Source organism: Pygoscelis adeliae, unplaced genomic scaffold (genome assembly GCF_000699105.1).
Source record: "Pygoscelis adeliae isolate BGI_AS28 unplaced genomic scaffold, ASM69910v1 Scaffold14, whole genome shotgun sequence".
NCBI lineage: Eukaryota > Metazoa > Chordata > Aves > Sphenisciformes > Spheniscidae > Pygoscelis > Pygoscelis adeliae.
The window spans coordinates 20625521-20638578 of record NW_008825109.1 but is presented as its reverse complement, the minus strand read 5'-3'; the positions used below and the strand labels follow the sequence as shown (position 1 = coordinate 20638578).

The 13058-nt window shown below is 39.7% G+C and overlaps 1 protein-coding gene across 4 annotated transcripts in view; it reads left to right on the top strand.

Annotated features, from left to right (window-relative positions):
* The first annotated feature begins 2426 nt into the window (after window positions 1–2426).
* CHRDL1 (chordin-like 1) overlaps window positions 2427–13058 on the top strand; it is a 40489-nt gene continuing 29857 nt past the window's right edge. For all 4 annotated transcript variants that reach the window (XM_009327836.1, XM_009327832.1, XM_009327834.1 and 1 more), the window contains exons 1-3: window positions 2427–2523; window positions 4453–4565; window positions 8545–8638. In XM_009327836.1, the coding sequence (XP_009326111.1) occupies window positions 2427–2523; window positions 4453–4565; window positions 8545–8638 (304 nt within the window). The remainder of the gene's footprint in view (window positions 2524–4452; window positions 4566–8544; window positions 8639–13058) is intronic.

The window sequence follows — 13058 nt, the reverse complement described above, 5'->3', positions numbered from 1 at the left end:
GCGTCCCCCGCCCAGCCCCAGCCCGGTTTTTTTTTTTTTTTTTTTCCCCGCATTAATCGTAAAACGTGGCGAGGCCGGAGTCTGCCCCTGGCAGTTACTGAAGCGGGCCCTTTGGAGGGCGAGGCGTTAAAAACAGACCCGTGTGCCTCATTTCAGTGAGTAATTGGGGTAAGAAGGGGATCGCTTCCATTGTTTCTACTAAGCAGAAAACACGCCAATAATTAACAGGTTAATCCTAACTGAGATTGTTTAAATCCAGGAATATTTTTAGGACATTGCCCCTTGGGGAAATAAAGGGAGTGTGCTAATAGTGAAAAGTATGTGTTTATATTTGGAGTAACAACAATACAGAAATTAAAGAGAATTAAGACAGACATCAAAAGTCCCCATCCCATTTCTGTTATTAACTCCTCCATTTCACATTACCGTGCAGCATTTCTGAGCATAAGCAGTCCAAGTTTTAAAATGTTCTTCCTTTTGAAGACCTGACATTTAAAATGGATGGATTTCTGAGCCTTTCTATTCGAACTGTCCAATCCAGCTAACAGGTAAAGTGCTGCACAAAGGATAATTGTGCTCCATTTATAAATATTGTTTGCTTAAGCAACCCCCAAGAAGGCCAAAATATTTAAACATTCACATTTCTGCTAGTCCCAGTGATGTGCTACTGTTGTTCTCAATGCATGCATGATGTCCTGGGACTAAATTACGAGGTTTTAATTTTAAACAAGTTTTTAAAAGGTTGTTTGGCTTAAAAATGTCCTATGTGATTCGAACACGTTGAAAGGAAAAAATGACTTACCCTTTTCTTCTGAAATTGGAATATTATTCTCAGCTTCCAAAATGAATGGAAAGTTTGTTACTGCATAGGGAGTGTGCTTTTAAAATAGCATCATTTTTTTGAGTGTTTTCAGATGCAATTTGCATTGTTTTGAATGAGCTTACTGAGTATAGACAGAGTAGTTGCATAGATTTGATTAGTTAAGGAAGATGTCCATTTTGGTTGTGGTTTGGGAACATAGAGAACTGTTAAACAGCAAAGGCAATAAAACCACTGATAAAATCAGATCACCCACCCTTCGTCACAGTATCCTAGATCTCAGCAGTCTTAATAGGAAGATTTTCTTTTTAAGTGGTTGTTAACTTACTGTTTAGTTAATTTCTGTAAGTTATCCACCACTTAATTTTGAATATACATATACAACTTATTATTTCTGCTTTGGTTATCTGTGAGCTGAAACATATTTGTGTACAGTTCTATTATTTACATGAAATCTGAAGGGGTCAAATTAGTTTACAAAGGAGATTGTTTATTTTTCCAATAGTGAATCTTTTTTTTTTTAACTTTTGTAAAACTGATTGTGAATCCACATCAAAAGTCTTAAAATCAAACCCAAATCTTTCCAACATTGTAAATTATGGACAAGTGTACTCTGGGAAGATAACACTTTTGCAATGAGTTCTGATAAACAGTAAAGCATCAACATATTTCTCAATTTAGAATCTTAGGTTGGCTATCAAAAATAAGTAAATTCTACTTCAGTTAATTATTTTCTCCCTTGTTTTTTTCATTATAAAATAATTCACCTTTTAAAAGCCAGAAAAAGATAAACAGAACGGCGCATGCAGCAAGTACGATATCATCTCTGCACCACACAGAGAAGAATACATTAAGCTTTGCTCCATGTGCAAGATTCTGCCATTAAAGATCTACAAGAATGAAGACGATGTGTCATTCCCCCCTTCGACTTTCAGATATCACGGCAACGGAAGGGTTAACTCTAGGAAAATTAATTATACACAATCCCAGAACAATAGTAGTTGGGAGAGGGGAGGAGGGGTGAATGGAATAGTGGTGGAAGCCTGTTAGATGCAGTGAGGAAGACTCCCATTGACTACAGCATGGCCAGCATTTCACCCGACGCGGGGATTTCCATAGTGCAGGGCCAATACACCAGGTATACCCAAGGTTAATTTTACAATGAAGCAAACATGTTACAACTGACACCTGTATTTCCTAAGTTACATCCAGAAGAGCTGCTCTACAAGAAAATCTCCCAAACTAGTTTCTTGTGAAAGAGAACTTTAAGAATTTAGATTGCTTACTTGCCAGATTTCTCTGCTTTGGAATAAAATAAGGACTTTATTAGAAGTAATATCCAGTTTTCGGCTTTCATGAGTGGGAATGTGGCCCCTTTTCCAAAAATGAAATGATCTGAAGCCAAAGTTGTTTCCATGAAATAGATTCCATGATACAGACTGATTTTTTTGGTTCTGGCAGTTTAGGATTTCTGTGTGCTGGATGAAATCGTGTCAGAGCATTTAAGTATCTTACAGGATTTTAGTTTGATTCATTTAATCTTTTCTTCCCAACAGCTCAACATTCTCTACTTTGGAGGCTCGCTCTTTTCCTTTTGTCGATAAAGATGAGAAAAAAGTGGATATTGGAGGATTTTCATTTTATCTTTTTTGGTGTGCTCTGTCTCCTTTTCATAGATGGAGGTAAACTAGAACAAGTGAAACGTAAGTAGACTTCAAACAAAGCTGTCACATTCACCCGAATTTGACATTTTCCTTCTATTTGACAGATGTGGTTCAGAAAAGATCTTCAAACAATAATGTCCTAAACTGTGGAACTGTGTTCAAAACCTTCTAACATTCTTCCTCCTTCTGTTCCTACATTTAGTAGAATCAGGTCACACCCACATTTGGGGCACATTTTCCTGAAGCTGTACAGGTTTCATTGCATCATAAAGAACATAACACATCAATTTTAGAATCTGTTTTATTTCAAATATCCTGAATCGAGAGAGTGCTTAATTCCATTTTAGTGACCTCTGTAAACATCTGACGGATTATCTGGATTTTATCCCATGTGTAAGACTGTTGTGCTGAGGTTTTCAGCCAGTGTAAAGTTCGTCCAAGACTGCTCTGTTGTGTTCCAAAAACAACCTCATATGAACTGGATTAGAGACATCCTTTGAGAAAATTAAGAGTCTAAGCACTGTCAGAAACTTGATGAGAAGAATTGAAAAGAATACAAACAAAACAAAGGGAATATTTCTACAAAGCCTGTCATCTGTGGGAGATGTTAACACATTTCCGAAAGCATGGCAAGGAAGAATAACTGCCCAAATAAGCCTAGGAGCTATTGACTGCTACAGCCTTGTTTCTAGCTCTCTGGAATGCTCTCCTCACCTGCACAGGCTGGGTTTTGGCCACCGCCTTACAAAAGACATTGTTTCCCCTTGAGAAGTAGTTAAAATTTTCAGCCTCAGTATCAGCACCTTCTGCTTCTAAGGAGGTAGATGCAAAAAAAAAAAAAAAAAAAAGAAAAAAAAAGAGAGTAAGTTCCAAAAAGGCTACCTTCTCCACTGAACTTACTCACAAGAAAACAATGTGCAGGTATCCCTGTTCAAAGAAAGCACAGTGAGAGAAATTATCAAACTCCACTTCAGCCATCTGCTTTTTCAGACCCTGCATTTCATTTGTCATGCTTTTGTGTGAAGTGAAAGCAGATCACTTCACCATTGCAACTAATAATCCCTACCTCTTGCTACCTTCTTTTAGCCCAGTAAATGTGAAGAATGTCCCTTGATTGGATTATCACTTGGAAGACAGGTATTTTGTTTGATACCCTGAACTATCATCTATACTGAGGGTGATGAATTAAGCTGAATTTGGACATTGTTAAGAAAACAGGAAGGACTTCTCTCATGGAAACACATGAGAAACATATTTCTATTGAAGAGATTTGAGTTTTCAATGTGAAACCATAATGTGACAGGGAGAGACAGAGCAGTAATGCCCGATAGGTAGATGGATATCTGCAAAACTGCATCTGCAAGATTAGAAGTGCTTAATGAACAGAAAGATCTTAAAATATTTTGAATGCTGATGCATATGTAAGTCAGCACGAATTGTTCTGAAATACTAGGACAAACTTCTTTTTTATTAGGTTGTTAAAATATGGAGACACTGAACGTGCAGTGTAAATATAGTGCATTTATCTTCCTTCTGCAGTTCCCTTGTTCAAAATCTTTCTGCTGTACAGCCTGGGATTTTCCTGAGTTGAGCCAATTGCTTTGGTTTTGCAGTGAAAAGGTTTTGTTTCCTGTAAACCTGTCTGAGCAATCAAGTGCTTTAATTTTGTTACCTAAATGGGATCTTATCCTGCGTTTTTGCAGGTGGAAGGATAAACTCACCCTGTATGAAAGCCATTTTGTCAGCTATTTCAGGAGCTGCAATTTTGGAAAGATGGGAGGCCATGTCATTTATTTTGGTTTGGGAGGTTAGAAACAACAGCACATGAAATTAAGGGCATTTCCATTGTGTGATTCTCCAGGGAAAGAAAAAATATTTTACAGAAGACACTGCACACCTAAAAACACTTCGTAAGCACGGCATGGGAACATTGATTCATAGCTCTTTCAATTCTTTACTGTTTTACAGATTCAGATACATACTGCGTGTTTCAAGATAAGAAGTATCGTGTAGGAGAAAGATGGCATCCTTATCTAGAACCCTATGGCCTCGTTTACTGCGTTAATTGTCTTTGCTCAGAGGTAGGACTGCTGAATTATTGATCCTACAATTTCTTCCACTTGCTTAATTGACTAGAATCCTTTATGTTGTATCTGCAATTTGACAACACCCAAACCTGTTTTCACGAGCAGGTCCTGATCATGCTGCAGGAAATAGAGGCAGGTGATCCTAGCGAAGGGAAAACATGGACAGAGAAGGCCAATACTGGCAAAAAATACTTGAATGGGGTAGACAAAACAGCTCCTTAACTAGCAAGAAGCTTTGTCAATGCTGAGCGTTACATCTTGAATAATTGGACCCCACTGCCTAAATATAATCCTTGCAGTTCCATCAATATGGACGATTATGCTGAACCTGAATTTGGTAGTGTTTTGGTCTATGTACAATGCCCACATCTTCAGAGGCATTTCCACAGTCAAAGCAGCTGCTCCCCTAAAGTGCTGAAGGAACAGGCTTGGATATCACTGTGTGTAAAAACCTCCGGAAGAAGAATGAGATGATGAAAAATGAGAACAGGGTATGGGGAGCAGAGAGAACCGGGTAGGACGTGAAAGGACAGGTCCTTGGCTACCATCAGCTGATGCCCGATACGAAGACACAGCAGTCATAGATCCCCTAAGTATGTCATGTACAGCTGCGGGGGGGGGGGGGGGGGGGGGCAGGGAAATGAGGGCAGACTATGTCCCTTGGAGTACTTTAAAATGACTAAACAATAAGGGATCTTAATCACTAACACATGAGACACTCCAGATGCTGAGTTTTGTCTGCTGTATTTAATGCAGAATAAAGTTTTCTTGGCTATTTCCCCCCCTGCAAGTGTAAAATATCGGGCCCCTGTGCAGCATTTGCTTTGAGGGATCTGCTACTACAATTTAGTGCAGAGATGCGCAAACAGTAGTCCTACAAGCTTGGCTGCATCTCAGATCTGTGCAGCAGAATGCATCTGTAAGAGAAAAAGCAACGTAGTAGGAAGAAAAGGAAAAGTCCTTGGTTATAGCAAAAAGGAGTTTCCACTCACTTTTGCTGATCTATATGCAAAGTTGAAAACTATGTCAGAGTTCGTGTGTGGTAAAACACTCATTAAATTGCTGGAAGGCTGTGTCTTGGGTGGGGACGAAATTCACTGGAAACCCTAGAGATCTGGATACAAATCATTGCTCAATGATTTTTAGGAAGATGTTAGACAGTCTGGAGGGATGGGAAAGTGCATTGAATGTGCCTCTAGAGAACAGCACTGCTGTGATCCAGGCATACCCACACACTGTGAGGCTCCAACAAACGGAGTATATTTTATTTCTTTCCTTCACACATGGGCATGGAAGACCAGAGTGACAGTTCAGGGCAACAAGGTTAGTAAAGAAGGAAACTGCTTGCGGTAATTATCAGTTCATGCAGCTCAGAAGTGGTTCTGGACTCTACTTCCTTGTTTGCTCTGTTTTAACTTTGTTGTACTGTCAGGGTGCAAAATGTAACTTAGGGTTATTTCAGCAGTGAGGATGCTGAGGGATCTCTGGGATGTGACTCTTGTTGACTGGAAGGAAGACGCCAAATAACAACTGCAGCATCCAGCCATTCATTTGAGCTTTGTCCTGGCCAAAAGAAATGCCCTCAGAACATTGACCTACAGTAAAAGCTCCGGATCATCAGGAAACTCTCAATAATTTATAATTTTAACAAAATTAAGGTTAGATAAAGCATTAGAAAACATGCCATGACATAGCACAAGCACAGACCTTAAACTAAATATTACAACATAAAAAATGAAACTTAAGTGTGCCACAGACAGCAAACAGGAGAGACCTAAGTGTAACCCACCTATGATTCCCTGGCAGTAAATCAGTTAGTTAGGCAAAGGATGTGTACAGAGTCTGAAGCAGCAACCTACTCCCTCACACTGCAGAGAAAAGCAAAAAAATCCCCAGGGGTCTTCATCACCAGTGCGAGCAAAATTTCTTTGCTGGCCTCAAGTATCATGATGCATATGATCTCTGCTCAAAACAAGTCATATCAGCCAGGCAACACACCGAGATCTCTGCTCCATCTCTAAACAACAGTCTGTCCGTCCATCCCCCCAAACACACACTTCTGATGTTTAAGAAAAAGGCGAGACAAATTAACTAACTAAACAGAGGCCAAATTGCTCAGCCTGGGATTAAAAAAAAAAAAGCCTTTGTGTTTTTGTGTGTATGTAGTATTGTATTTTTACAACTGACACCTTAAACCAGAATAAAACTAAACATAATTCAGTGTTCTCACCCTGCTCCCCCCTTCTTTTACAACCCCTTCTCCCCCCCGAATACACAGTGGGGACTGTTGACTGTTACTGTCAGGTACATTGGAGCACTCACAATTTGTCAGATCATTATTTTACTCTCTAAAATACAGCAGCTTTTTGCTTGTGTTTGTAGTCAGATCTGCAGACTTCAGGGGCTAAAATGAATGCTCTCCACACTTAGCACTGATACACAGCTCGGGAAGAGAGATGCATTGTTACTCTTCAGGTATCTGATGCAGAAATGCTAACCGTGGCCCTAACTCACAGAGGCCTACAGGAGCTTAAGTCCTACTCTAGTCAGTAGGGCTTGGTCTCCCAAATATCACTGTGAATCTAAGCATAAGATCAGTCTTACCAAGCACAAGATCTGCCTAGTCTTGTCCTGCTGCAAACAGTGGAGTACTGCAGGCAGCACTGAGGAGCAAAGTAGGCCTGCAGAATTTTTATCACAGCTGGTCATGCACAGAAAGTAAACATTCACCTCAGGAGATTTCACAGGACTAATAATTAAAAAGGGAGTGAGGCCATGGAACAGGTCAGGCAGGGAACATGGAGCCAGGCCAGCAGGCAGTGCCAGCCTTTCTTCTACGGTAGTGCTTTACAGGCTCTCAGATGATGGTCTACTGGGCAAGGAGCTGTGCAGAGCAGTGATAGTCCCTATCCTGCAAAGAATCTACAGCCTAAATTTTGCTCCTCGTCTATAAAATCAGTATATTTAATTTCAATCATCATTGGAAACAGATGGTGATACCATTTTTAGTGTCTCTTTCCAAAGCAGACGCACAAATGTAGTTCGTGGGTAGTAATGATCTAACAGTATGATTCCAGCCTGTGGTCTGCAGATATTTAGGAATCAATGGACTATTTTGAAAGAGATGGCTAGAAAAGTCTATACATATGCTATCTAAGGAAGTCTGCACCTCTGCTGGAAACATTGCAGTGCTCCAGAAGGCATATGAAAATGAAGTGGGTTTATTCCTGACACCACCTAAAACTACAGTCATAGTACAGTATCAGTGTTCATACTGAAAGATCTTTCTTGCTATAAGCATGAGCAACTCAGAGCTAAATTAGGAGGATGAATTATACATGGGAAATGGGAATTTGAAATGGATAGTCTTTTCTGGTTACAGACAGTGGAGAATGAAAATTCCCTGTGTTTTAATCGTAAATCAAACTTAGATGTGGTCAAATAGAATATTATGTTAATGACATGAATAATGAACACTATTCCCAAGACTGGCTCATATTTCTTAGAAAAATGGCTACTTACCAACTGGTGTTTTTTGTCTACTGGGGAACACATAAAATGAAAACAAAAGACTCTCCACAGTTTTCAGGAACAATTACAGACACTATTGTCTCTTGTGGTCTTGAACTAACCCTCTGTAGGGGATATCTCAGAGACCTACCATTCATTATCTGTGTCTTAGTTTTGGAAATGCAATTCCTAAGCATAATCTGCTCAAAAGAAAGAAAGATTGTTGCAATCCATTTTTAGGCACTTCCTCTGATTTTAAGGTTTGTATGGATTTCTGCTACATTCTGACCTCCAGCATAAATTCAGAGGCAGTGAAAGTAGTCCGGGCTTACCCTGGTGTGAGTGAAATCAGAATGTTGTAAAAAGGCATTTGTTTTTAAAATATCTAGATGCAGAATAGAGAATACGGAAATTCGTAAGACAGCCCATTTCATTAAAGTATTGTATTATGTTCCACCTGCAGAATGGAAATGTATTGTGCAGCAGAATAAGATGCCCAAGTCTACACTGTCCTTCCCCTGTGCATGTACCACAGCTGTGCTGCCCACGATGCCCAGGTAATTCCTATTAATGACATACAGTCCTGAAATAGTTATTTAATATGCTGAGTAACAGCAAAATTAAATGTCTGCGCTGGAAAACTTCTGTGAAGTAAACATCCTTCTATATCCATTTAGGTCATGAGAGGATTGTCCTACAGTAAGTTACAGTATTTCCTACGGTGGTTTCTTTTTAGGAAATCAGAAGTATAGATTTGGGAAGGGATCAGGTAAGCTACCAAGTCCAGTCCCCTGCAATCCAGGCAGAAGGTAGCAGAAGTTTCATTGATAGAGTCCATGGACTATCTGCTCCCCGCTCCTTCCCTTACCTCTAAACTCCATCACAATAATACCCCATCCCACAAACTCCATGGGTTTCTGCCTTTGGTGCTTTTCATAAGAGCAGGCTAAAATACATAGTTATTTGCAATGGTTCTCTGTTAACAAGCAGTTCAAAATTGCTGTGGCAAATGTGCATTTGTATAGTATCACTGTACAACCAGTCTGGTAACATTTGCCTTTCACATCTCAAATCCAGGCATAGCTTCATAATTAGTAGAGACTGTTGTAAATCATAGAAGCAGTGCTGTAGAAGTTTATGACTATATAAATCCAATTGGATACTGTATAGTAAATTGCTCCAGACTGTACATTTATTATATGCTCATTATTAAGAGCCACTGTATGAAAGAGACTAAGCAGGATCTTTCACGAGGCTGTTACAACATTCCCGACATGGCCTAATGACTGGTAGATTTGACTGGAGCTTTTCCCTAAATCTCTGTCTTAGTGGCACCCCTCATTTCCACTTATAAAAGAGTATTCATGCAGCATCATAGAAAGGGGTTTTATTTGACTTTCTCCAGGGGGTTTCATTGTCTGAGGAGAACAGCTGTTCCCTGACCAAAACCTGTGAGCAGGAGGCAGTACGCAATGGTGGAGGGACATGAGCACACAAGTCAGTTTGCTGTTCAGCTGGGTTTGGAGTGCATTCATTGCACTTACTGGAGAATAAATGGCACCCCCCCGTCAATTTTTGGTAGGATTCATCTGTCCTGACAATTCTATACATCTGTCTATCAGATGTGTATATCAATAGCTGATCTAGGTATCTAGAATCCTTTTTTAATCAGTGATGAGGAAGAAGCATTTCAAGCGCATAACTCATCCGATGCCATGATGCCACTCTTCTGTCCTGGGATGAGATTCATCCCATTCAACTTTAGATCTAACACTTTGACATCTAGTTGATGGTAGAGTTTTATCTATGATGGTCTAATACATAGGAAAGAAAGTTTGTAAGATAGTATGCTTCATTTGACCAACTAGTACTGTTAGATTAATGGTAAGATGCTGGGAACATGAACCCCTTTTCTGTTTTCAGATCAAAAGAAGGACTGGTGTGCCAGTGTGCCCAAAACCTGGTCTGTTTTTCCAGCTAATCTAAATTTCAGCTGGCAAGGGAATCACCTAGATACCCCTTATAGCTGTTGGAAACATGCTTACCCCAGAGGGTGATTCATCCTGTTACCCAGAATGAGAAGAATTTTTCCCTGGAGATGCCTGTCTCTCTCCACTGATTATTGAGGGAGCACAGGCAAATAGCTTACGTTAGATGCTTACTTTTTTGACAACTTAAGTTAAATGACAGAAATCCCACGCTCAGTATGTAATTGGCATTTGGGGTCAGGAACTTTTTCTTTTTTTTTTTATATCTCTGTACAGTATTTAGTGTAGAAAACAAATACTTCTAGATTGACTGGTTTTGCTTCAAGTGCTCTTTGGCAGTGAACTGTTTGGCTTTTTTCTGTTCATGAGGCTGTAAATGTCGTGATACCTATCGAGATTTTAAAACATTCTACAATGACCTAGTAAGGAAGAATAAGGGCCGCTGTAAACTCTGAAGTCCTTCTTATCAAATTAAGTTCTTGCTATTCACAGTCTTCAGCTAGAATTTTGTACTGTGTGTTTAAACTGATAAATCCAGAAAATTATCAGAATGAGCCTTTCCTGAATTGTGATCCATTATCTTCTCTCAACTCCTCCTAGAGTCTATCTATAGTCTATCTGCTACATGAGGTGGGCCATTAAATTGCTAGCTGGGCAGCATCTCATTAAAAATGAGAGTCCTACTAAGGTTTATTTTTTCCCTAATTGAGTCTGTAATTCAGATAGATGTGTACCAATGTTAGGCAAAAGAGGACCAGGAATCTCCTGTGATTTCAGAGGTTATTTGCATTCTGCTTTCTGCAGCGATTAGGCATATCATACTTGGTGCTCGATCTTCAGCAGTAATGTTCATGCCTGATCTGAATAGGAATCTCAAGCATTCTTGCACACCTTATGCCAGCTTTCCATTCTTATGTGTCTAGCATACAATGTCTTTTGTGCAGCATCCCATGATACGCAGGAAATTCACTTCTCTGGTTTCCCTGGTTATTTTTTAAAGGAACGTGCCAGAGCTCTGGCCATTAGCCATCCATTCAAATTACTCTCATAAATGCTCGCTATATTCTGTCATGTATGTTTCCCCTCAGTTTATCAAGCTGCATTTCAGAAATGAGTAGTGCTAGTCAGTGACTTTGGGCTCTTCCTCCTGCCTTTCTGCAGGCCTTGTAGAGCGTAACTGCCCAAATAACTGCCTCCTTATTTAATGAAGCAGAGGTAATGCCAGAAGGCAGCAACTTTCATTGGAAACTGAACTTCATAACTACCTAAGTGGAGGAGCTGTTGAAGGGATTCCTTTGAGAAAAGTTGGCACTGCTTTCCCCTTGGAATTAGTCTCCTGCATCCATAGTGACACTGGACTTACTGACACAAAGAGATGCAGTGTTTGTATCCTGTCTCCCTGGCACCAGCCAACATGAATCTTACGTAGTCGTCAGACATATGTTATGAAGCATCTTCTACTTTTCACCAGTGGTTCAATCCTACCAGCTTCTACCACAGATTCACTGCTAGCTTTTTTTTTTTTTTGAAACCTATTCTTTCTAGCATTGGCAAAATCCAGACCTTGTGTCTTATACAGAACTAGATATTCCTCCCTTTTGCAGCTCTGAAAAGGATTTTACTATCTGAATTAGATTCTTATCATCAAACATATGTAACCAAAAATACTAGGTTCACATTCACTGGGACTCTTTTCACACATCAGTGAGACCCAAAAGGACATCATATGCTTCCGAGCTTAAACTCCTTCCTTCCAGCTCAGGGTGCGCCAGGCATTGTCAGAGGAGAGGTGATTTATAGTGTCAGGGAGAGAATTCACCATCATTCTTACAGCTGTATCAGCTTTTGAGCTAGAGTGGACTTCAGACCTACCTCCTGTCATGAAAATAAACTTCATGTACAAGTTCTTCAAGCATTTAGCTGCAGCTGTCTTTTATGGCACTACTATGGACAGTGCCTTTATAAATGGAACATTTATTGTAGATTGTATCATTTTTACATGGAACGATTGCGAATCAAAGCATTTAGAGTCTAGTTAAAGATCTAAAATTTTTGAGTACTCTCTGGAATATGTAAATCTAAGATGGGGGAAACTTACATGGACGGAAAAATGCACAACTGCAGGATTTAGAAAGGGTTTCCATATTCCACTTGCTGGTTTGATTTCCCAGCAGATAAGGCTGCACACTGATGTATGAATCAGCCCATCTGGCTCTAGTATTTTTTAAGCTTGCTGCCCTGACTAAACATACTGGCTTCCAAGAACGTTCATGATTAGTAACACATTGAAGTTTAAGCTCCTTTGGTACTATGATTTTTCTGTATCAAATTCAAACCACTTTTCTGATGTACTTTTCGTTGTTCTTTAGATATTGAAATAACAACAAAATGCCAGGTGGTACCTATATATATAGCTGGACTAAATAAAGATGGACGAGATCAGGTATCTCACAATAGTAGTCTGAGAACATGACCTAAAAATAGATGAGGCTATGTCTGCACAGTAGACTTGCAGCATGACTTAGTAATACCTGTATCTTTGAACTCGCTATTTTAGATCCTGGAAGCAGCCTGGTTAGGACAGTGTAGAACTCACTGCACTGCCAAACTCACTTAAGAAGCAGGAAGAATGCGCCTGCAATGAGCTGAGTGCTAACTTTCCTCAATTCCTTCCAGTAACTGAGCTAGTCCAGGTAACATGCTGCACTCTATAGTGTAGATATTCTTGAAGACGCAGCCTTGCAAGATGCTGAGTATGTACACCACCTGTTGACCTGATACACATCGTGTATGTAAACACAGAAGCATATGTATAATACATTTGCACTGAATTACAACCAAAATCTTCAACCTGGGCAGTTGGAATGCTCTGGTGGAATGATTTTCCACCGCAGAATGCAAATACAATAAACCATTTGGTGAAGAAGTTTTGGGTTAGAATCATAGAATCATAGAATCGTTTAGGTTGGAAAAGACCTTTAAGATCATC